Source organism: Buteo buteo, chromosome 18 (genome assembly GCF_964188355.1).
Source record: "Buteo buteo chromosome 18, bButBut1.hap1.1, whole genome shotgun sequence".
In the NCBI taxonomy this organism is placed as follows: domain Eukaryota; kingdom Metazoa; phylum Chordata; class Aves; order Accipitriformes; family Accipitridae; genus Buteo; species Buteo buteo.
In genome coordinates, this window is record NC_134188.1 from 7,787,908 (window position 1) to 7,813,630 (window position 25,723).

General features: G+C 43.4%; 1 protein-coding gene across 1 annotated transcript in view; it reads right to left on the minus strand.

Moving 5' to 3' along the window:
• Window positions 1-614: 614 nt before the first annotated feature.
• FGF9 (fibroblast growth factor 9) overlaps window positions 615-25,723 on the minus strand; it is a 29,940-nt gene continuing 4,831 nt past the window's right edge. The window contains exons 2-3 of the mRNA XM_075050736.1: window positions 22,741-22,844; window positions 615-4,004 (exon numbers count right to left, since the gene is read on the minus strand). Of these exons, the coding sequence (XP_074906837.1) occupies window positions 3,759-4,004; window positions 22,741-22,844 (350 nt within the window). The 3' untranslated portion in view covers window positions 615-3,758. The remainder of the gene's footprint in view (window positions 4,005-22,740; window positions 22,845-25,723) is intronic.

Genomic DNA, 25,723 nt, shown 5'->3' on the forward strand with positions numbered 1-25,723 from the left:
TCTCCAGCCTCCATGTTACACCCAGTCATTTATGAAAGGCATCTTCTTTTCCTCCCAGTTGGCAGGCAGTTTAAGTTCTGCACTGATTGGTGACAATTTAAGACAATTTTCCTCTGATTTTTCTCCTTCCACTCTCTGCACTGCCCAGCTCTGCTAGGTTTCATCCACCCCACTTAAGTTTGGGAGCCCTGCCTGACGCGTTAGCAGATGCAGCTCAAAACCAGCCCATGCAATAACATTGCTCTGAATCTCCATCACCTTTCTGCCCACGGTGCTTTCCCAGACAGATCTGCTTCAGGTGAAATGCTGATGCAATTCTTACCGAAAAGATATCCCCCTGCTTTTTTCCAATTTAGCAAAAGACATAGAAAATATTGATGGTTTTGGTCTTCCTGGAATTTTCTCACACCCTTTCTAGGAATAAGAAAGGACATCTTTTTGCAACCCTGTTATTACACATATAAGAAAATGCTCTGAAGGGACATCAAGCAAATAATACCAATTTTCAAAATTCTATAGCAATGTATTTATACAAATTACAGAATTCTGTATGTATTTACACACCATTACAGAATATCAAGTAAATAACACCAATTGTTCCTTTGTTTCTCCCTCAGATTTTTCTTCAAGTGAGTTTTAGTGCTTAAGAAAGGTGCCAGATGGACAGCACTAGAAAACAAAGACTTTTGTTTGTCCAGAGCACAGGAGTGGCACTACAAGCCTCTCCGCCTTGCCGTGTCCGCTCTCTCCAGCCCCGTTTTAGCAGGATCACGTAAGGAGCGGGAGGGCATCCGCACCCCTTCACGCCTTGGCAAAGGAGCTAAGCAGCACCCAGGTGACCACGGTTTTGCCCATCCCCCGCCAGAAAACAAATAGAAATAACTCAATTTACACAAGTGACTGAACAGAATCTGTTGTTCACTACCCGAAACAGGCCGAATTTGACCCAGTGAACCTGCAGGGAGTGGCAAACTGCCAACTCCTGGACCATCCAGTCTCGCAATAATGCCTATGTTGAATTACATGTTTCTATATTTACATAAAGTCAGTATTTACACACCATTACGGGTTATTCGAGTAAATCGGTTACAGTTTATTTATATGGACTGCCATAAACTCATAACATTTTTCTTGGGTTTAATCCTTTCTTTAGAAAAATACAAAAAAATAAATTAAATAAAACATGTTAACTAGTAGTAATGACTTGCCTATTACTAAAAATCCAAGTCAATTTAACATTAAGACTCAAACCATGGCCTAGTATTGTGGCCTCAACTCATAGTATTTTTAACCTTTGCAATTAATTTCCCGGTGTCCGTCAGGTTTACTGACGAAGCAGAGAGCTGTAACCTCCCCTCCTTGCGGTAGGATTGGTCTGTTTAACACTGAGCAATGAACCCTAGTCCTCCCCAGAAGCTCGCTTTCTTCTCCTACGGTCCGGCATGGCTTTGCACCGCCCGGACAAATGATTCAGCACCCGGTTGACCTGCAAACTGCCTGCAGGTCTCAGCAGCTCTGAAGGGTTAAAAACAAACTCACGGGCCGCAGTCGAAGGCTGTAAATTCCCAGGCAATAACAGTCCCTAGACAAGTATGTCTAACTGTATCCTACAAATCAACTAACGTAATTTACGCATCTTTATCATTCATAAACAATTATAATAAAATGCCACGTTTTATTTAAGATTGCTGATATCGCTGGTTGATACGTGGCCCCTCCTACCTGCTCAAGTACAGAAAGGTCACGTTCATTCAGGACACCAAGCCAGAGGTTATTCCAGAACAGAATTACGTCTCAAATAATATATATCACATGGACAAGAGTGCCTTAGAGCAAGAATTACTTAATTACGAATAGGCTACAAACTTATGTATAGCTCCTCCAAAGTACGTCTGTGCTCAGCCTCCGTGCCTCTGCGGACGGCCGGGGGTGTCAGGACCAGCCACGCTCCCGACAGATCCCATGGCAAAGGTTACACTCAACATAACGGCACCGGATTCAAATCCTAAGGGATACAACAACTACAAAATGCATTTGTCATATGGACCTTACATGATTTTTCTCTCTCTTTTTTTTTTTTTTTCCTTTAGGGTACTGGGGAAAAAAATGCCTCTTCCTAAGGGTTAATTCCCAAATGGTAACTGCTGATCAACGTGTTTGCGTGCTTAACATAAAATGCTACAATCCCTTAAATATTACATACTGTCAGCTCACTTACGGTTCATGAATATTTGAACATACTTTAGGAAAAAAAAAAAAAAAACAAGTCTAATACTGTCCCCCTCATTGTCATTATTGATAGAGATTTATTAGTTTCATTTTGCAAGTTTTACTTTAGGAAGGGTGCTAATATCATGTATTATGACAGTTCACACTGAAAGCAATTTTCCATAAAAGATGTTACAATGACCCCTATGGAACTTGTATAATTTCATAGTAGATAGTCAAGTGCACAAGTAAACATGTTTACAAGAGTGATCCTGTTAACCTGGTTCTTGCCCTCTGAAACCGTTATGTGCTATTTGTGGAATCTTAAAATTAGTACAATTGTTGATATTACTTATGTTGTTTCTGGCATTCTGCTTTAGGAAAAAAAAAAAAGCATATTTATCATTTAGCTTTGGTATAATCTGCAATAGGTTTTAACAAGTAGAATATATTCCAACCCCTATATTTTCCACAGCCGTGAAGTTTACAAGGATGTAAGAAGTCACTTTATCAGAGAGGAAATATTACAGACACATAAAAAAAGTTGAAGACCCAGTTTTCTCTTTAATCCTCTGGGGGTAAGCTATGAAACAAGCAGTCAGAAGAGTGAGGACTCAGTGTCATGAGTGGTGTGCATACTTGTACAATAATACGGGCACAAAAGAGATTGTCGCCTTTAGTACATGAGGGTCACTAGAATTTATTATTATTATTATTATTATTACCTTTTTATTGTTTTTGTTTTTGTTTTTTTTATCCATGCACCTTTATATTTACTTGCATGAATTTACCACAGGTTCATAGTGGCCTTTGCCATTTTAATGCTTACAGAGCCTAAAGCTTCCAAAATGCCTATCTGGCCTGTACATATTTCATTAAAAATAAACTCTATATAATAAATAAATATATAAAATAAATAAAATGTTGCCTTTGGAATTTCTATAAATAAATTTAACTTTTTATTTTTATTTTTTTACTAAGAGGTCTTTGCTTTAAACTCAGTGGGGTAAGACCCAGAGAGCGATTAACTGAAAAGTCTCTTGTTTAAGTAAGACTGCACCCTCCATGCCTTTGTAAATGCAGCGTACACTTGAGCAGGCCACCAGCCAAAAATCCTGATGAATCAAAGTATGGCAGCTATGCTGATATATGACGAAGTACAACTGATCAAAAATTTAAAAGCGTGTCTATTCCCCAGCATGCATCAGGCCTTCCTCCTCCTCCTCCTCCTCCTTCCCTTGGCTCCTCTCTCGCACGCTCTCACTCCCATTCATCCTCTCCCTTTCTCTCTCTCTCTCGCACTCACTCTCTCGCGCTCCCTCTCGTACTAAATCAAGCGAGTGGGCATAGGCTCTCCTCCAGGAGGACAAACCTTTAAGTGCAGAACAAAATCAGCATGTTCCATCCAAGCCTCCATCATACATTATGCATGCGACAAAGTTTGGCAACAGTGGAGCTGATGTGATGACACAGCTAATCAATAAGAACCCACCGCATGAAACCTTTATAGTGGTTACTTTTTAAGGGCTCAAGTGAAGGAATTGTCTTTGTCAACTTTGGCTTAAAATATCCTTATATAGTTCCGGTACTTTCTCAGGGTCCACTGGTCTAGGTAAAAAATGTGTAAATTTTTGATGCCGTTTAGTCCTAGTCCCTTCTCTTGGAGTCCCATCTTTATTTAACGCAACGTAGTATCGTCTTCCAGTGTCCACGTGTTTATATAGATTTGATGAATATGTGTTATACCAGTTTTCTTCAAACTGCTCTCTGAATACACACTCCTGGGTTAATTTTTCCTACAGAAAGAAAAAGAAAAAGCAGTAAGGAGATAGATAGCCACAAAAATAAGCTATTTTTATTTTTAAAAGAATGACTATTTTCACAGCTTGAAATCAGTACCTCCTTGCTCAATTCACAAAATGAACCATTTCAACATTCCCAGTTTCAGCTGGGTAAAGCTGTATTGCTGGGTATTTCATTAAGCAGTCACAAGGGTGGATAACACTATGTGAAGCAAAAACGATTCTCCAAAAGCCACGTTGCCCAAATCAAAACAGCAACAACAAAACTGAAAATAGGTATTTTAATTTCTGATCATTCCCAAGCAGCTCATAAGACATTCCTGGACTTGTATAATTAATTGCTTCAATCATGAGTGCAGGCATTCAAATAAACAGACATAAATAAAGAAAACTACAACTGGTTTGCAGGGCTGTAATACAATTTAGGGCCTTAAAATCTCTGTGTCTTTTCATTGCATGGAGATCTTGATGCACTTCGTTAATTTTAAAAGATACAATTTACTACCCTTCTTTTGGTTTATTATTTGTTTCACGGAACCACAACCCAAGAGAGCATCAAACAGGAGCACAAACCTCACGTGCTGAGATGCAGTTAGGCGAGGAAACTCCTCCGGGCTTGCTTTACTAGGGTTGTCCTCCTGTCCTACTGACGGGACCCACTGAAGACATCAACCATTCATGAGATTCCCCCTGCCACAGACTCCCACTCCTTCCAGTTCACCCACTTATTCAGTCTGTGTGTACCCCTCCACACCCTTTTGGTCTAAATAGATGGGGTTTGCTTAAAAAGCAGCCACCTGATAACATGATTCATTTTAGGAAGGACTCACACAAGTGACTGAGCTGGAAGACTGGAAAAAAGGTGGTGAGCTCTAGCATGGGAGAGCTGATGGAAAGCTGGGAAAAAATGAGCCTGGAAATAGTCTTTTCAGCTGGCACAAAAAGTACTATAATGATAATTTAACACATTTTTTGTAACCAGAGTTCTCACTTGAATAGCACTCACATTGACCAAACCCAGCTTCCAGCTGAGGATCCATTTCTAATTCTTACAAAGCTCCACACAACACAGACTTCTGTGCACGCATTTTATAGACATTAGATCTTAAAACAGTCCTTTTAGAAAGATACACAGAGAAGGGAAAATGAAGACCCAGGCCCAGACGCAGCAGAGCACTTACAGCACCTAAGCCGTAAATGTGTGCCTGAACACAGCTCGGGAGCCGCAGCTCACGCTCCAGTGCCCCCAAGAAGCCACCATCCACGGCTTAATCCAGAACTTCCCAAAACCCACCATCGCCAAAGCTTGCGGCTCGCCCTGGGACCTTTGGGGCCACCTCTGCTGCTCAGGACTCAGCTCACAACCTTCTCCCAACGCGATGTGCTTCAGCCCAGATGTTTCGCTGCTGCGTTACATAGGGGTTGGGGACCAGGGTCCCAGTCAGGTCCAAGGAGCCCCGCGCACCCTACAAGAGTCACCCAGGAACCATCCCACGTGGGGACAGCGAGCCAGCACCCCTCTGCACCCCTGCCAGCTGGGTGCTGGGCTGCAAAGCCAGGGTCCCCCTCAGCGCCCAAAGGTTTGGGATTTGGAGGTTTTTTTCTAAATGCAACCTGTGGCAACTCCACTAGGGAAGAAAGGCAGCAAGTAAGCAGCTCCTGACTTCCCCTTTGGTGGGTGTTGGGAACCTCATCACGCCTCAGGAAGGAGAAATCCCCAAGAGGACCAGGTTTTGGGCGTTAAGCACTTGAGTATTCACTGCGGCAGCAGTGTGTGGACCCGGGTGGCCGTGGCTTGCGCAGTTGCAGGAGGAGCCTGTGACGGGGAAGAAGAAGAAGACAGCAGTCCCGTTCCTCACACCCTCTCCCGCGGTTCGGCCGGAGACTTCCCTCCCCACAGGTCCAGCTGAGCAGTGTGTGCAGAATCATGAGCACAGGCGCAGGCTGGCTGTGTATAACAATTTATTTTAGAGATATTTCCGACTATAACCTTCTTAATGTGCAAAGTAGTTCAAACACAGCAACACTCCACACTGGTTATAGGGAAAAGAGGCACAAATCCATTTACATTAAATCCATATCTAGGGGACAGATCCTGCAACCTCCTATTGGTAATTGCCTCTATGTTCTTTGACAGCCAGAATATTACTGGACCTCAGCAGCAGCTGGAAGTTACACACATTGCAGTAGCCCCCTTGTATAGCCTCAGTGTACAAACTATTATAAAAACTATTCAGCTGCTATAAAGATTGTCTTTAAGTACAGCTTTCCTTAGTGTTTTATTTTGCATGAGGTTTAAAATCACTTCGTTTGCTTTAAGGCAGAAGCAGATGCTAAGGGATATTATACACTGGGCCTATAGGTCCATGGGGAAAGAGAAACTAATTCAAATTGTTTTCCTGCTCGCAGAAGGCAATAGGATCACATGACAAGCACTGCAGAAGCACTCCCTGCTAAAAATAGCAACATTTTAGGAAGATATTTCAGTCCTGTCTTGAATTCATTAATTATTCACTTCATCTGCATTTTTTTTAGCATCATCATAAATTTCTATCTTTGCAAGAACAGTACTTCCCCATGCCCTGAAGGAGAAATTTTAAAATAGCCTCTCTTTATCTGGCAGGTTTGATGGATCATGACAGTGCTATGGTACGCTTAACTAGCAGACCTTGAATAAGGGGGTTTGCATTGTACTGTGCTCTGGATGAGTTCAATAGATTTCAAGCTTACAAATTCAATCTTTATTTTACAAGCTTACCCTGTTTTTACTTTTCATCCTCTTACAACACAGCTACATCTCTTTTGTCCTTCATGAAAATTCTGAGAAATTCATGTGTAGACAGCAGGCGAATACTTTAACATGAACTTAACAGAGCAGTCAGGATGTAGGTTCAGCTATGTAGGGACACTAATAATCACACTTTCCGAGAAGTGAAATAATTTCTTTATAAATTCATCAAACTGTTTCCTTCTAGGACACCTAGAAATTCTGGTTGTAGTCGGAGACCACTGGAGTAAATGGGTGCCAGTGACTTTGGATTAGGCCCTGTAAATAATGTGGGGACCAAAATCCCAGCACATCCTTCTTCCCATGCCCTGGGAGATCCTTACGATAACGGCTCATCTAGTACCATGACAGACAGAAACCAGTATCTGCTAGGATAGTCATCTATGTACAATCATACAATAATTAAGGTTGGAAAAGACCTTTAAGATCATTGAGTCCAACTGCGAACCTAACACTGCCAAGTCCACTACTAAACCATGTACTACCACAACACTACTTAACGCTAGCTTACGCTCATGTTTTGAGCACACGTGCCTTTATTCAAGCCAGAAATGATTATAATACAGGGGTGAGGCTGGTCCATCCTGCCAAAAAGCACCTTCTTGCCTCACCAGCTTAGGATGGGAAAGTCTTGCTGAAAGCCAACTCTCCCAGTATGCGAAGGAGACGGTGTTTCCTGATCACAAGTGGCTTGTGTTTCCCCTTCTGAATATGACTTTCAGAAAGTCCCTCTATGCACAATTGAAAAGCAAGGTTTAGCCCTAGAATGCACTGATTTTTGCATACTTTTATGCTAGCAACTGATTCCTCTATCATTTTTGCAGTGCCACTATTTCCTTGCACCATACTTCATGTCACCAGACATCTTTCTTGAAGGCTGACACCAAAACCAAACCTACCCAACTGGAACAGCTATGGAAAGTAACCTGCATTCCTGTGAAAGGGGAGGCTGCCTGCCTTGACCAAATCATTTAATTCAGGGGCCAAGTAAAAAGGTGACCTCAAAACTATATAAATCAGATGTTGCACCACATACCACACATTTTCTGTGAGGACTGTTCATAGAGTATTCCACTACAACGTGATTGATTCTCATTTTACTACATTTCCACACTTTACCTGGGGTTTTTTTACCCTGTTATTTAAGTTGGAACATTCAAAAAATTGAAATGTCCAAAGACACACATATCACAAGGACAGAAACCCAAGGCAGACTTAATTCAGAAGTCTGATAATGCCTGGTCAGTGTTAGCAAGGCCAGAATCCCTTTTCCTTCCTACATTCTCCATCATCTAAGCAGGGAGAAAAATAATTATGTTATCCTATTTCCAGGTAGATCGATTAAAAGTGAGATTGTAAATTCATAAAGTACATAGTTACAGCCACCACAATAAAAGATTTGCCAGCTTGTTTAAAAATAGATATCCCTGTGAAGCAGCTAATTGGAAATAAGTGGAAATAGGCAAAGCACATGTACATGTACACTGCCCAGAGAATGGTTTCATGACTCTAAAGAATGGTAAGACATTTGTGCTGCTTAATAGTTGAAAGCACAGTAGAGTCCTGTATAAAACACATCAATATTCTTTTTTTCTTTTAAATAACCTAGCAGAGCTAAAACTCCAGTTTATTTTGTAACCTGACAAAAGGAAACCTCTTCAGACCATCATTCCTAAAATCACAACAAATACATTTCATGTCTAGCAAATTCTTCTGTTCTATGCCATGTATAGTTTCCCCTCTTGCAAACTGCTACACTGACTCAATAGAGACACTTCTAATCCAGAATTCGAAACAACTATTAACAAGAAGTATATCTGGTGTAGTCAGCACTTCCTACATACCTGCTGCACATTATCACTGTGTTAATCCACCCTGTGGTAATAAAATCATGTCTGAATACATAGTCTCCTAAATAAGTTCATGCAAATCCTTCATTACGGCTATATGACGTTAATAAAAACTGGATAGGTATTGAAGAGAAACAACAACAACAACAAAAAACCTATTGTCTTCCAAAGTGGTTTTCTTTGCTGCTCTGCCTACAAACAGACATATTTTACGTGCACTTGGCCCTTCCTATGCTGTAATGCAAACAGCCTCTGGAACATAGGACATTCAGCTAATAATTAACACTCATGCAGAGTTGTCATAAATAAAGGTGCAGTTTAGCATTTGCTGTGGTGTTGTCTGATCTCCCATGCTAAGCCTGATAGTCTCTGGCTGGGTGGGCAACCTCCAGCCACAACGAGAAGCCAAATACTGGTGTCCAAGCAGCACCACTCTCCTTTCCAAGTCAGCCAGCAGCGCGAGGCAAGCCCTGCACATTGAGTGTCTGACTTGGTGAATGTCACAGAGTTTTCTTTGAACAGTTTCTCCAAGCAGTGGTTTTTTCAGAATGCTTTGTTTAATAACTTGACAGAACATGGAAAAAAAAGAAGAAAAAAAAAAAAATCTGCCAAAAGGACTAGCTGAATCTTTTTTTGTGTTTGTGTCAGTGCTTCTCCACAAGCACTTCAGAAAGACAGCAGGAAACCCTGCAGGGCCAGAAGGGAGACCAAGCAAACAGCCAGGCACCCACGCTGCCACTCACGTGCATTTCATATTCCATGGCACTTTTTATAAGATGAGGGAAATTAGGCAAGGTGTCCTGGCAGAACCACAGTTGGGCAATTGCATTCTCCCTACCTGAGGTCACCTTGTACCTTCACAGAGATGGAGTATTCATCTTAGTTTCTCCTCCTAAACTTCTAGTTAATTTGTATAAAGCTTTTATTATACATAAATCCCCACTTAGCCCCCAAAAAAGTGTGACAGTTCTGTACTGCTGCCATGGAGCTGTTATAAGAGTGCTTAAAGATTAATATCTTTCATACGAAAATCTTGTAAAGTTCCCAAGACCTGGCAGGACCTGGTCCCCTTGGGAGCGTTATCATCAAAAACCGCAATGGCTACACAGATACAGACACCGTGGTGCTTCCACGTCTCGATGAAGGCGGCAGAAAAGCAACGTTTCCTGAACAAAGCAAGCAGACTCCAGCACCAACAATAAAACCCCAGGAGACTGTCAGTGCAGCAGGGATTTCATTGCTTCTCCCCTTTGCCCCATTGCCCTCTTTTCCCGCTCCTTGCTCTCCACACCATCATGGACCTCCTCTGGAGGGACCAGACTGGGATCCAGCTACCCCAGGGTTGTTTACAGAGCTCTTCTGACATGAGCTGCAGGAAGATGCCAATTAAGCCTCCATCCATTTTTGCCACTGCCAAATCCACAGCTCTTGTTTTACTGATATCCACTCCTTTGAGATTTCAAGTTTGCAGCATCTGTCGAGGTTTAAGCATGCCCTCCCTGGGCACGAAATCGTTATAGGAAGAGCAACCCCGCTGCGCCCGAGCTCGCATCTGCCAGCACAGGCTGCCTACCAGCAGCCACGCTTATGTCCGTAAAGGTTTGATTCAGATCTGCCCAGCCAAGTGCATTAGATGAAAACTCATTTTCACCTAACACCCAGGGTCTGCTCGTGCTGCTGTTGGAAGTCAGGACAAAGCTCCAGGGACAGGCCTGGGGCCACATAAGCTGTCACAGCACCATTTTTCTGGAAGCTGAAGAGCTTCCTTCACGCCACAACAGAGCAGGACCAGGACGAAGTCAAGTCTTAAAAAAAAAAAAACCAAACAAGCAGGTGTGTTCCCCTCCCGCCCGCGCCAGCAGGACCGGGCCCACACTGTGCCATTTACTAGTTACACTTCTGACCTCTATTTTATTTTTGGTTTCCCTGGCACAATCAAGAACTGCAGTCATCAATGTTATCTAAGCATCTAATTCATAACGCTTGGCTGAACCCTTCCAAGAATCAGAAAGCAAGGTGGTATGCAATCTGATACGGGGGCCGGAGCCAATTTTTAAAGAAGACAGGAGAAAAGTTCCCATCAGCTTCAATGGAACTTGGATCAGGCTTGCAATGATAAAAAGGCAACAAATATTTTAAGACACTAAAAGAACCATTTCAGGCACGCTCAGATTTACTGAAAGCTGTAACTTGACCTACCCCGCTCCCCGCTTCACAAATTCTCTTCTATCAAAAGACAACGTGTGTGTCAAACCAGGGCTGTCATCCTACAGCTACTCACACACTCTCTAGCCTGAAATACCAGTTAAGCTTTTAACTGAATAGAGATTTTTAAATAAAACATGCTTTCCTTAAATACAACTAAGATGGAGCATAGCATCAAAGTGTTTTGTCAGTAATTTTTACTTTGTTTTGTGGTTCTGTAAGCACAGAACACCAGGTTAAAGGAAAGAGAGCCCTCCTTCAGCAGAAAGTGCTGCCTTTTGCAAGAGCAGCTAAACTGACACACATCGTAAACTCACACAGACGTTGTAAAGTGGGTGGTAAAAAGTACTTGATCTGCATGAGTCTCTACACTCAGTGAGTACCCCCCAAACTGGATTTATCCATCATCAGAGAAGCACCTTATCCTTCAGCTACAAGGCATCATCACAAAACCAGCAGAACGCTAGAGGCCTTCATAAAACACTTTGTCACAGGGACCAAATAATTATAATACAAATGTAGTGATAAAAATGTACGCTCTAAAAGTGCTTCATGTTTTATTCTTTCAGCAAGATGATTTGGTCAAGGACTGATGAACAAAAGCCTGCCTCTACATTTTATTACTGATTTTGTGTAAAGCTACCTGCTAGGTACTAGTTCAGAGGACAGGGATATTACCGACCATGTTGTCACTCTCGATGGGGGGTCATCAAACAAAGAAAGCATCACAGGCTATCGCATTTTGGAAAGAACCTGTCCCACTCACTGAAATGCCAGACATCCACTGGAGTCTTGGAAACCAATAAATTTGCCAGAGAGATTTTAAAATCTACAGTGCTTTGGTGGGCAGTGCAGAAAAGGGTTGGCACTCTAAGATCTTTACCCAGCAGGACTCAATTCCGTATTCAGTTTAAGTTGTTTGAAAATGAAACCTTTTAGTTTCCCCCTTTTTTTGGACACAAAGGAAGGACAGCATTTCAAAGAGCTGCTGCTGAAGAAAAGATGTCACGTTTGCCCTTTTAGACAGCAGTGCTCCTCCGCTGGCAAACATTTCTCATAAGCGATCTCTCCAGAGATGACTCTGCACGCTTCCCCCGTTCCTTTTCCCAGAGGCAATCCCACCGTAAAGTCATGGATCTAGATACACAGTTTTTAGTATTTCACTTTCTGAGTAAGACAAAAAAGATTTCCGTAAGATTTCTCAGAAAATCCACGTATTTTTGGTGTTGCTATGCCCTGACTTAGGTTCTCAGTGATACAGCTGACCCAGCCTTTGGGAAACGCTGGAGGCAGTGGGGTGGCTGTGCTCCTCCGCAAGCCCCCTGCTCCTCAGACACACAGGCACATCAGTAGACCTGTCTTTCAATGGGTCAAACTTTAGCCATGCAGTTAATTTCAGGTTTGATGAAAGAAGTTGTCAATCTGTCTGAAAAAAAATATATAATAACAACTTCAACAGAACTGGTGACTGAAGAGCTCAAAGACCAGGCAATTGGTCTACCAGGTACCAGCAGCACACAGACCTTGCAAAGAATTCAGATTCTTAAAGTATAAAGAAAAAAAGAAAAAAAACAACAACCCCCCCCGATGATTTTGTTTAAATTTTACAACATTTGTATATTCTAAAATGACTCAAAGGATTTTCCTGAAGTCTTCCCCAATAAGTTTCCTGTTCTGAGTACAGATGATACACTAGACGCTGTCCTAACAAAAGCATCAGCAAGCCAAAATCCCTCTTGCTATGCAAAAGCAATAAACATTTACATGTTAAAAGACTGTCTTTAGATTGCAGACTCTCAAGGGCAGGAACCCTGTCTAGATTTAGGGTTTTAAGATGATGAATACAGTAGAGCTCTTATCTTGATCAGGGTCTGCTGACCCAACCATAAAATTAATTGGTGGTTTTACAGGAGCGGGTCCGATCCTGATTCCATTGAAGCCAATGACATTTCAACCGTAATCGAATCAAGTCAAATTCTCCTGAGTCACAGTTGCCTGCATAATTGTGTTAAATTTGAAGAGTAAAGTTTAGCAGATTAAAGATGGACAGCCTGGGCCAGACCTCAAAAGCATGCAGCATCCACACCAGAAGCCAAGTTTTTCCTCAGCAGCAGTCGTGGAACACGAATATAAAATCTGATCTTCAAATCAAAAGTAACAGCAGAGGTCTGCCTTTATAAAAGGAATGAAAAAGAAACCAAAGGGCTTTATAGAAGGGGGAAAAATGGATTTGCACTGTAACAAGCTTTATTTCTTAAGCTTTTTGAATGTGACACAAATGAACTGCATTACTGCACATCACCAAATCAGCCCGAGCACATTCAAGCTGCAAAGCAAACCTCAACCTAGACAAAATACCTAACGAAGTCCCTGCAGGGCAGACTTTTTCTACTCTGTCTTTGAAAATGATGAATGGTAAAGTGGGAAAGACTGCCACATTCACGTCCCACTGGCTCCTGAGTCAGAAACGGAGCACATCAGATCTTTATCTGATGCAGCGAATAATCCCCAAGCATCTCGCAGTATGTTGCTGCTGCTGATGCTCTTTTAGCATGTCACTTCAACAGAGTATTCTCAGATCAGCTGAAGACGCTGACCCTTTTCACACCTCCGTTATCGTTAACACGGCTAGCTCCAGAAATGTTCAGGGCTGCAGCGACTGGGGAGCTACACAGCTGCAAACAAGTGAACCCGAAGACATTTGAGCTGAACATGCCCCACGCTTGCTCGCTGGGTAGGATTCGGGTTTGCGATGCAGTTATGCCACTTTAACAACTACCCGCGTTCGACAGTGCAGTATTCAGCCCCTCTTCCATCCCACACTGCGGCTGATTCCCCCACTGAGCGCTAGTGCTTGCCAAACAGGCAACAAGCCAGTTCAGGGAGCTAAACCGGCAGAGAAGCGACCATACAAAAAAAAAAAAAAAAAAAAAAAGGCAAGCTTTCCCTAAATTAGCCTCCTGAGAGGGTCAGATGAGTGCTGGTGCCAGAGCAAGGAAGGAAGCAGAAGCACGCAGCAGAGGCAGGGAACCAGGACTGGCCTTTCTGGGAGGGGGTTTCTGCAAGGTGTTAGATCACCTTGGCTGCCTCCTCAAGCAGCACCTCCAATCTCCCATTTTTGTAAGAATACAAAATTCCAGACATCTTTAATTAGCGGGAAGCAAATCATTAAATTAAGGTTTGAGTAGGATCTTGCTTTACCAAAGCTTAGCTTTATATATACACCCATATAAATATCATTTATGTGGGAGATATGCTAATACTTTCCTGTTCCAGGCATGTAGTGAGAATCCAAGTTCAGCACAGAATTGCAGACCAAGGTAAGGACATCACTGAGGGTTTTCTCTTGTATAAAATTATCCTCAGACCTAGTAAGCATCTGGAATGAAGCCCTCTGAGGAAAACCAAAGACCTGAGGAAAAGTCTAGTATCTATCCCACAGGACACTATTAGCAGGTGTCCTTCTTTGGTGACAGGTGTTATAATCTGTGGAATTCTGATTTAAAAAACAAACTGAAGCCTTTGTTTAAGAAGAGCTATAACAGCTGCAGTTTCTCGCAGAGCTTTCTCCCATATTACCTGTGTCAAATGTATGGATTCATCTATCAATTCTTCCTACACCACTACCCACATCTCAAAAGACCTTTCTCTTCTACAGAGCCCTTCGTACCTTGCTGAGTGAGTTGCAGTTTCTGCTCTCACCCCCAGCGCTGGTACCCGTGAAGAACACCACGTAACAGTACCCAGCTGTCAGCAAGGCTGCCTGTCCAAATTCAGAGAGAGGCTGTCTGCAAAGGTGAAGTAGAGGAGGTTGTAGACAAATCTTCCCAAGTAACTAAAGTTTCGGGGCTTTTCTCAGACCTACACCTTCCACAAAGAAAATGTCCACAATCACAAAGCTGTTTCCTACCATACAGTGCAGAGAGAAAGCATTTCTGCTTCATCTCCCACCTCCCTGCAAAAATTCCTCGGGCCAGCTCAAAATCTCACTTCCTCATGACCTGAAACTTCCTCACTATCCAGCCTAAGCTTTCTTGTGACCTGTTCAAACCAATTCATTCTTCTCCTCTATTTCAAGGACTTTTTTTCTCTCAAGGACTTTTTTTCTCTCCTTGGTGTTAAACCTCAATATATTTACAGAGACCAAGGGCATTTTCATTCTGCAGGCTAAATAAGCCAAGATCTTTAGACCCTATCACTTGATAGTCTTTTCATCCCTCTGATCATCCCACCAAGCTCTTTCTGCACCTGTTTCGGTTTCAATTCATCTTTTTTAACACAAGTGACCAACTGCACTTTGCATTTACACTAGATCCTACCAGTGCTGTATGCAGTGGCACCGATAGAGCTCTCCCTGAGCCCCATGTGTAAACATTTTGGGCACTTTAGGTCACCAAGTCCCTTCTGTGAGGCTGCCTTCTGTGCTGAAAATGCTTCCCAACTTTGCAACAATTTCAGTAACACACTACTACTTTTTTATGACAAGATGTTTAATGTCCCTAATAAAAGGGAATAAAACTAGTCCAAGGACCAATCCATAAAAACTCCACTAATAGCTTCACTCCAGTCTAATACTTTTCAACACTCCCCATTGCTGTCTTCTCTTCAGTTTTTTCACCATCTATCATACAAGTCTTCTACCAACACCCATTTTACCCACTGTAGCAAATGCTCTCTTCTGCGGGTCATACCTAACACAGCCCTGCAAATTAGCACAACCATATTTCCCATTTCTAGAAAAAGAAATTCCTACCAAAAATAAAATACAAGGCTTGCTTGAAACTATTTATCCGGCTTCAGTAAACTCATCTTGCACGTACTTCCAGGTCCTCCTCTACGCTTTCATTTAAAAGCGTGTTCCTACGCCCCAAGCACAACCCAAGTCAGACCGATAGCCCTCCAGCTTCCCAGGTCGTGCCCCCGGCCAAACACAGACCGCATGGCCGAAGGTCCACAAACACTCGAGGCTGCCAAACATCTGCATTGCCTCGGAGAGAAGCAAACCCTCCCTTGCCGTGCTTGCTCCCACCTTTACACCACAACTTGCAGTGACCTGGGAGGGAACCACTGCGGCTGAAGGCAGCCCTTCTGCTTGCCCAGACTGCTCTCCAGTTCTCCGCTTCAATCCACCGGGCAGCAACAGAAACACTTGTGCCAGCAAAAGGGAGGGGATGGATGGTCGGTGGGAAAATAGCCCCTTCTTTCGGCAGCGGTGTCAGCTGCCCCCGCTCCCTTCGTTCGTCACACGACAGGGAATCCCCCAGCCCCCTGTTACCACCCCAAGGAGACTACCAGAAACACTGGCTAGCCCAGTTAGCAGCCACAGTCAGGGTATGTTGCATTTATATTCCCGCCTGAATACACCATGTTTGTGAAGACTCCTGTTCCCTTTTCATTTATATAGCTTAAAAAGTTTTTGCCTTATATTTTAGTATACATTTCAGGGCCCCAGTCAGCTTTTTTTGCAGCAATTTCCATTTTATCCCCATGCTTCTACACCTCTAAGATACGTGCTTTTCTGCAACCTGCCCGTCTCCCATTCCTCGCAGACCCTTTGTCAAGCACCCACAGCCTATTACCCTCCAAATCATTCCCAGCAGTTTCGTGCTTGCTGGGATACCGTTTCCACAGCATTTCTGCATCTCTGACAAAGTTTCAAGCTTCCTTCACATTCAGAGCCATAAGCACCTTTTTGAACTGGTCCCCTTCAGATCTGAAAGTTCGGCCTTTCAAATTAACTACCGGCCTGCTTCTTGCAACTCTTCTGCTTAAAGCGGATTTACTCAGGAAGACACGAGTTGCTGTTACTGCTAAAAGACACCATCGGGTTTTGATCACGGGAGTGCCAGGTTTTCCTGAGCAATGCTGCTCACGTGGAACGCCTGACCACTCCTCGCAACTCAGGTGCCCCAGGAACTGCCCTCTGCCTCTCCACTATTTGGACCAGTTACCAAAAGGCACTTCATTTTTTTACACACAAGCAGAAGGGTGTTAAACCTGCTGCCGTAGCCATTATCCTTCCTGGGATTTGACCACTCTCAGCCTAGAAGTCTGCGCCTTCATTCAGGGAAATTCCATTTAATTTGCCCTCCAAAAATTGTTGTGCGCTGCAGCTGTCCTGTTTCCAGGTTCACCTCAGCCACAGGTGCCTGCGTGTACACAGACAGGCAGATAATCCAGATTATTTAAAAAAAAAAAAAATCAATCAATCAGAGGCATATGGAATTGCTTTAGATTGGAGATGTTTAACACTAACAGGAAATTGTGAATGATACTGCAGTGTAATTTATTTATCTGTCCTATTCTTAGGTAACTGTAGCAACCATATAGTTGTCCCAAATGCTGTTCCAAACATGCACCTTCAACCTGCTTTTTATTTCACGTTGTTTGCGTGCACCTTGACCTACCATTTGAAGGGCTGAACAATTCCCTTCCCTTATTTGCATGGGAACATAAAAGATATTTTTAGACTGCAGCAAAACCTATCCTTACCTACATCAAGCAATTTTCAGTAAACTATGAAAAATTGTCCCCTTTTTGTCAAAAATATTTCTGTTCATCCATCTTTGTAGCTGCATAGTCCTTCCAGGACTGTGGGCACCCAAACAAAAGCACAAAATACTGCAGGTGCAGCCCTGCTGGGACAATAAAGAGGCATATCGTCACCTCCCTGCACACTTACTGGGAAAACATGTTTCTTCAAGGACAGCACTCTCTCTCCTCCTCCACCTTCTCCCCAGTAGTTTTAGGAGCAAAAGGCACATTTAGTGTCCCAAAACCATTGGGACAAACAAGTTTTCAGTTAATTTTTTGAAGGACAGCGATTTATTACCCTGTTACAAACAGTCCTAAATCTCCCTTTGCTGCACACATGCTGTAAATCTGAAACACAGAGGTGAGGACCCTCCCTCCCTGGCTCCAGATCTGGGCTCTACGGCTCTGTCCCAGCTGCTCTGTGGGCACATAAAGCCTCTCTCTCTCCCCTCCCCTCTCCTTCCATGCACTTCTAGCCCTCTCCCCCTTCCCCAACAACTCCGACATCTCCCCTCCTGCCTTCCCTCCTGCTCCCTGCACAGCTCCCCTTGTAGCTGCTCCAGATCTTCCAACTCCCAGTTTTCCTCCTGAGCATCCAACCTGAGCTGCCTGTTGCCACCTGCCAAGGACACAAGGAGCAATGGAGACACCAGCATTTCATAGAATCAGAGAATGGTCTGAGTTAGAAGGGACCTTTAAAGGTCATCTAGTCCAACCCACCTGCCATGGGCACAGACATCTTCAACTAGACCAGGTTGCTCAAAGCCCCATCCAACCTGACCTTGAACACTTCCAGGGATGGGGCATCTACCACTTCTCTGGGCAACCTGTTCCAGTGTTTCACCACCCTTACCATAAAAATTTTTTTCCTTATATCTAGTCTGAGAAGAGGAGCAGGGCAGTTCTGTGTCCACAGGAGATCGGTGGAGCAAGGATGCCAGCAGCAGGATATAGCACAGCTCTCTACTGCAGGAGAGCCTGGGACAGTGAGGGCAGCTGAGGTGATGATGTCCCATGGTCCTGCTGGGCTCAAGGTAGCACAGGACTGTCTCAGAGGACAGCTTGCAGTGCGAACCATGGGTACCCCGTGGTGTGGGTGCTCATCACTGCCTGCCACGTGGGTGCCAACTGTTGATATTCCCAAGGGCAGCGGTGCAGGGCGGTGTGAGGGTGGCGACAGCCCACGAAGGCCTGAAGGTCGTGGGACTGATCAGAAAGACCTCCCTCACTCCATGGCACGGCACCGAGGAGCACAGCTAAGACACATTTGCTAACACTCTTGCCAGAGGTGTTGGCAAGAGCCGTTTGGCACTCGGGAAGGAAAAAGGTCTTCGTGTCTCGTCTTAACACCCTTCGGGTCCTATCTGTAGTTTGGATTTTTCCTCCTCTCCAATGACAAGCACAGTAGCTGTTGTGAAACATGATGAGTCATAGCTGCAGGCTGCAAGGGGAAGGCAAGGTAAAGGGAGAGCAGGAACGGAGCGAGACGGGAGGGAAAGCTGCTCTCACTGACCAGCCTCCAAGTCATCGCTACGCAGCTACCACTGCCTTCTCTGCAGTACCACATCCGTGTATCTTCAGCTTTCCCTGGCTGAGTCCGTGGGATGAGGGGGAACTTGAGAACAGCCACCCTATGTTATACGCTGCTGCCTGAGAGCAGCATGAGAGTCGCTGTGCTCTGAACTAGAAGACGCAGTAGAAACTGCTCCTGGTAACGGTGGCAAGTTGGGAAGTTTGTCAGGCAGCTAATCTATGAGGAAAGCAACACTTTGAGAAGGCCAAGAGGAACATGTCTGGATCAAGATACACTGAAACTGCCTTTACTGTTGCCTTTCATGAAAATTGGCAGCAATCTCCCATGCTGGCTGCTCAGCTTCGCCATATGTCCCATCTTCAGTGGCACCACAAATATGCTGGGAAAAATCTTCCTGTGCCAAATGTTTCAAACACAAATATAGAAGGATAGAAGTCTTTTAGGTCTCTGATTTGATTCACACCTAACATATTTTTCATGGAGTAATTTGAATATAAATATGATAGTGTCATAGACACAGGGCATCTATTCCAGCAGTGTCAAGTGCTAAAATACTGAATGCCTGCAGAAACACACCTGCTTAGATCCACAATGCTGATGTAGAGCAGGACCAGGTATTTCTTAGGTTGCTATTCAGTTGTGCATGGGAAACAGTTTTCCCACCTTAGAAAACACGTTCAGAGCCTCATTAGTGTACCTGCTCCATGACGAAGCTGGTGCTATTCACAGCCCTTAATGAAGAAACCAAGACAGAGGGACCCAGCACGGGCAGCACAAGGACAACTTGCTGGTGATACAGAACAGTTCAACTCAAGTGACCACTCCACTTTATTCAGGTGAAAAACTTGAACCTCAGCCTGTCCCGTATCAGTCTCAAAACTAATTTCAGTTAAACTGATCTTCTCTCTCGCAGAAAGATAATTCTGTGCTGGATTGTGTCTTGCTTCTGGTTCAAACTGCAACATTTATTCCCATCAGAGAACCTCATTTTCAATTAATTGCTTTTTTTTGACCAAAACCAAAAGCAAAACACTGTCACTTAAAAATGTCCAGCCAATTCTACACAAAAATCTGCTCTGAGGCCTGCTTATCTCAGTGTTTCTATGAGAGCTGACAGTTGCTGAAATATAGGCACTAGGATTGCTAGTGTTGACAAGGCTTTAAAGCATCATCACACTGAGTAGCCATTAGAGGTTATATTTCATTGGAAGTAATGTAATTCAATTACCATCACTCTTCAGTATGTCCCATCTCTGGAGGCTGACAATAAGCCATATCATCCATCAGATTTTAACCTGAACTTTGCATTCTGGCCCTATAGATTGCCAGTTCTCCATTATGAATGGCTTCATATTTTTAGCGTCATTTCTTAGGGAAAAGAGGTTATCCAATTATATTGTACATCCATCTCCCTGCCTGTCTGTCCTTCCTTAGCTTCTCAACCAGTTTCAATCAGGAGGCAAAGGTCTTCAAGAAAATTAAGTTCCTATCAGTTTTGCAACTAATCAGAGGCAGGGTAAAAAAGAGAAATCATTTGCACGTCCCACTTGGGAGTGGTGAGCTATGTAATCTCTGCAAACTGACAATCCGGTGAGCTTGGACAGCTAATGCTGTCTCTTTCTCCATGCAAGAAACACAAAAGGCTGGGGAATTTGTGTTACTGCAGGGACGGGAGGTCAGGGAGACCCATGTTTTGGGCTGAGAGACACAAACCCCTAGGAAAGCAGGCTCCTTTAGAACTGCTGCTCATGGAGCAACTATTTTATTAATGCAGCGAGCTTAGCAATTTACAAAGAATTTCTTGTGCATATTTCTTCAGCAAAGAATGTTTTGAGTAATTCACTCTGGCAGTCAAACATATTGCAAACACAAAATACAAATTGCACAGAAAAGTGATGTAACATTTGCTTTCCCAAGTCTATGCATTTAAGCTCTATCAATAACCACATTTTCTTTTTCTGAATATCTGATCTGTAGAGTAACTGATTCACTATGTTTATCTGTTTAAACGATTACTCTTACTGATGATTACCAACATTACTGATTCATATTACTGTTGTTGTTCTGCCTTTTTGCTGCCTAACTGAACCATAAAAGTACTCATGACTGCCAGTTCTTTATCCCATTCATCAGCTGCGCAAGGATTGTGACTTATGACAACTTACTCACCCCTCACGGGCAACTTGTTTACATCTGTCATTGCCCCCATTCCCTTTCTCTCTTCCTCTCCATCCTTTCAACCTTTTCCTCCTCCATATTGCCATTTATGCTAAATCCCTTTTCTTTGGCCTTTCCCACTCACTGGTTCTCACCATCTCTGCATCTTCCTCTCTCCCATGTCCACACATTCTCCATCCCAACCTTGCCCCTCATTCTACCACCTCTTTTTCTGCCTCCCACATACACTGTCATGATCCATACCTTCTGCTTTCCTCCCCTGATCTGCTCTTTGCTCAGAAGACAGTCCCCTTCCCCTCTCTGCCTTCCCTCTCTCACACAAAATGCTGCTAGAAAGGTATCAGTGAACCTCGACACCCCTATAAAACCACTTTTTCTGGACCTTCCTGGTCTCGCTTCCTCACACTCCTCCACGGATCACATTATACGAAAGCTGGAATTGCCTCTGACCCTTTCTGTTTTCACCTGCCCACTCCTCACCACCTTCTCGTGTTTCCTCCCGCTCTCACCGCTGTCCCACTCAGTTCCCTCCCCACCCTTCTCCCAGTTACCGTTACTCCCTTCTGACACGGGTATCTTCAGCTACACCCAAAGCCACTCTCTACCATTTTAACTCCTTTTGGAGTGTCTCTCTTGGCAACGTTTACACCACCAGTCAACCCTCGTCACCTTCTCCATGCTTCTAATGAAGCCCAGTGAATACACAGCCTCCCTTCACTTTAAACAGTTGCTTACCCTTCAAACCCACCATCCTCTTCCTCAAACACAACTGCTTCTCCAGTGCTTGTCAACTTTGGAGGTTGATACTTTACTGCTAGAAGAGGCTGCCTTCTACTATTTGGGGAGTTACCCGCTCGATTTCAGATTCCCCCTGCCCACGATCTACCTAGGGTGCGAACCGCAGCGTACGTCAGATGTCTCAAGTATTCCCAGGTGAGGCTCACATCGCACACACACGCGCACACACACACGCTCCTCTGCTGCAAGACAGCCTGTGTTGCCAAGAACAGTCACTCATCGGCTGCAGGTAGGCTGGTTTGCCAGCCTAACTCCCACGTCTGAAATACCAAGTTTTACTCCTCCCTCACACCCGTTACTCACTCCTGCTGCCATCCCTCAGGGAGCGCCAGCTGAACGTTCAGGACAAGACCACCAAGCCTCTTGCCCTCATTCCTATACTTTTTATAACTTTTATCCAGGCCTATTTCTCATCTTCTCATCCACACGTGACACCCGTTACCTCCCCCTCCACTTTCTTTTGTCCATTCCTAGAAAGCTCTCTGCCTACGCACAAAAGGCAGCGACTTTGTCTCTTTTCAGGTCTCTACTGAAAGGACACGTTTACAAATCTTCCAGTACATCCTTCAGTCTTCAGTGACCAGCTCTGGCCATCAGTCTCTATTGCTTGTATCTAAATTGTCGTCCATCTGCATTATTACTCATTCCTGACTTTGTCACCTTTTCCCTCACCCATATTTGTTATACCACCCACAGGGTCTTGTTTCAAATTAGGCTGCAAGATATTTAGAGCAGAGACAGTGCTTGTACAGCAGCTAGTGCAACGGCGGCTTCTAGGAGTTAGCAAGTATTTTTCCCACAGAAAGTAAGGATCATGACTGCCCAAGGCTAGCGGGAACTTACCGAGCCGTACAGTTCCCCTTTCTCATTCATTCCAAGGTAGAGTCCACTGTCGACTCCTCGGATGCTGACCAAGCCCACTGCTATACTGATAAATTCCAGTATACCTATAAAATGCAGGAAAAAACAAACAATGTACATATTGTTTCCATTGAAAGATGGTTTTTTCCAGATGTGACTGATCCCTGAGCGACAAGCAGCTATTTTCAAAGGCGTTTTCCCATTTTCAGAGTTGTTTGGAGGAAGATGAGGAACAAATGAATATATCTTAAAGTACAATACTTGGAACAGTAAAGTCCTTTGAGTCTCTGCTAGAATGATGCATTGTAGGCACCATTAATGTACCAAATTAAAAGACTACTCTCAATCTTTCTCATCATCTCTAAACACAGATCTAAAGCTCAGTCGTATTCTGATTTGCACAACAAATAATACATTCAAAGAAAAAAAAAAAGTTTTTAGATTGCCAAAATTAGCAGTATTAACCTATGAAATTTGTCTTGCAAAATAAATTCTGAAAAAACACATTTGAATCAGATTTGTGAGATAAAAACAACTTACACATGGAACCAAAAGATCTACTTCCAGGCATCAATGAAGCAGGAATATGGGGAAAGATTTACTCACAGTATGATCTTCCAGAGGCTTGAGAAATGAAAATCCTTAGTATAGTTCAGAGTCTCACACATTTCTGTCTAGATAGTAACCATTCTCTCTGGTGTGTTATTTTTTACTCATCTCAAATTCAAAAATTAAAATATTCTAAGCCTAAGTAATAGTGTATAAATGATTAAGTCTTCCCATGCACATAACAGCAAGCTCACACAGACATTTGTGCACTAGAGATAAGAACGTTTTGCAGAGAGAAGCACTGCTTCCTCAAAGCTCCTAGGTTCAGCATCAATGTGCATGGTACAGCAAGTATGTGTATCAAATATCAGCTCATCTGGTTCTGAGGGTTTGGGGTTTTTTTGGCAGCCTTCCCTGCAAATTGCTTACCTCTTCAGTGAGGATGCTACCAGCCAAACCTTGCATAAACCTAGAAGTCTTGTGGAAAAAATGGAAATTGCTTCCTATTTGGAAGCACTCGTGTAAGACTGTAATGATCTCACAGGAGTTATCCAGCAACATTCAGAAGCACACTGCTGTGTTACGCTACTTTCTGAGCCACAAAATAAAGCACAGAGTAGCATTTTCAATATATTTTGTGAATTTTCACATCTAAGCACACCATGTAACTATTTTTAAAGCTTATTGGAAACTACATTTACATGAAATAATAAAACAGTACAGTACGTGTTGAGCCTCACGTGGACAATAAAAAAGCACTTTCATGCATTTTTGGAACAATTAATTTGGCATCTCCCACAAAATAGTTGTGCACTAATCAATAACAGGCATAAATCTAACATAGCACAAGTTGAAGCCAATAGGGAAAATTTATAGCCAAGCTAATGTAAAGATGAAATGTATTCCCTGTAAGGGACTATTGATCATTACCTTATATATTATTCAGTACTACAAACACCATAGTCTTATTGTTTTGATAATCCTGTTTTAAGGCCTGGGCGTCTTAGATTATTCTCTACATATGCACAAATAAAAAATACTGGGAGGAAGTATTTAGTAATTATGTGTGGTTTTTTTTTAAAGTAATAAAAAGTGGAAGCATGCTGTTTATCTGGTATACACAGTATGTCAGATACAACCAATCCATTGAAATCATTTAAACATTCCCATTATATCTGGACATGCAATACTTGCAGATTTCTTACTAAGGCTTTTTCTGTAAAGCTTTTACCAAACTATCATATTACCTGATACATATTACCAAGCAATTTTAACTGAGGTTAAATCTTATGTTAAGTGTGTATTATACCATACTACAGCTAAGTTAGTAAATCTGGCATCTTTCACGTCAGTATAAATGTAGACTTTAATTGCTGTCCTCATTTCAAATATTTGGGTGCATGCTGCTTAGTGTGTCAAAAGAACAAAATAGCACTGTCACGTCCTATTGTAAGTGCAGAAGATGAATTTAAGGTACTTGGCAAAGAGCATCCACGTGTTTGAGATCAGAATAGAGACTGATTTTGAAATATTTAAAAGCCTATTCACAGCAAGTTTTATGTGCCATGCTGTTAAGTCCTTCAAGAGATTATCTGGGGCCAAGCATGCAGTCTTACACAAGTCTTGCCAGTTTAAGGATTGCATGATTTGGCCCAATGCTCCTGTATAGTTTCTACAACATACAGGTAGTACTTAGGACCTGAACCAGATATCAAAATAGATATTCCTCTTCACAATGAGGCTGGGCCAAATGAAAATCAGCACAGCTCCAAACTTTAAAAGCTAGGGCCCTATTCATAGATAAAAATGGGGAAGAGAAGAAAAGGAGAGAGGAAATAACTGTCTCAGCACATAGGATGCTGAACATCTTCTCGTCAGACACCAAACATTTTCTTTAATGAAACCACTTCAAGGCAGAGACCCGCTCCTCTGCAGAGAGGTGAGAAAGAAAGTTTTGGGGAAAGTTACGCCTCGCACGTCCACATCAGCCCTTCACGCACCTTCTTCCACGCCATCCAAGTGCCCACGCTGACCGGCGGCAGGACGCCAGCCTGCCCGCCAAGGCCGGTCCCGCTCTCCTGCCAGGCTCGCAGGAGAGCGGAGGTGGGTCACCCGCACAACGGGGAACGTTAACTTTCATCTAGTTTAGCGAACAGACCGGCGAAGAACAGACCGACAGAAGCCTTTCCCTTGGCTTGAAGCAACGGACATCCCTGCAGCTACACCTCCTTCTGTTGCTGCCGTTCCGCCCTTCGCACGGTTTTGTCTTGGGCTATACGTAGCCTCTCTTTGCACCGCTGGATTGAAGCGGTTTCGCTTCCACTCGGCGCCCCAACGCACCATCAAGGCATTCGGTGAAGAAGCGCCTCCGCCAGCCGCTGCTTTGTAGGCGGGAGGAGGGAAGCGCCGGTGGCGG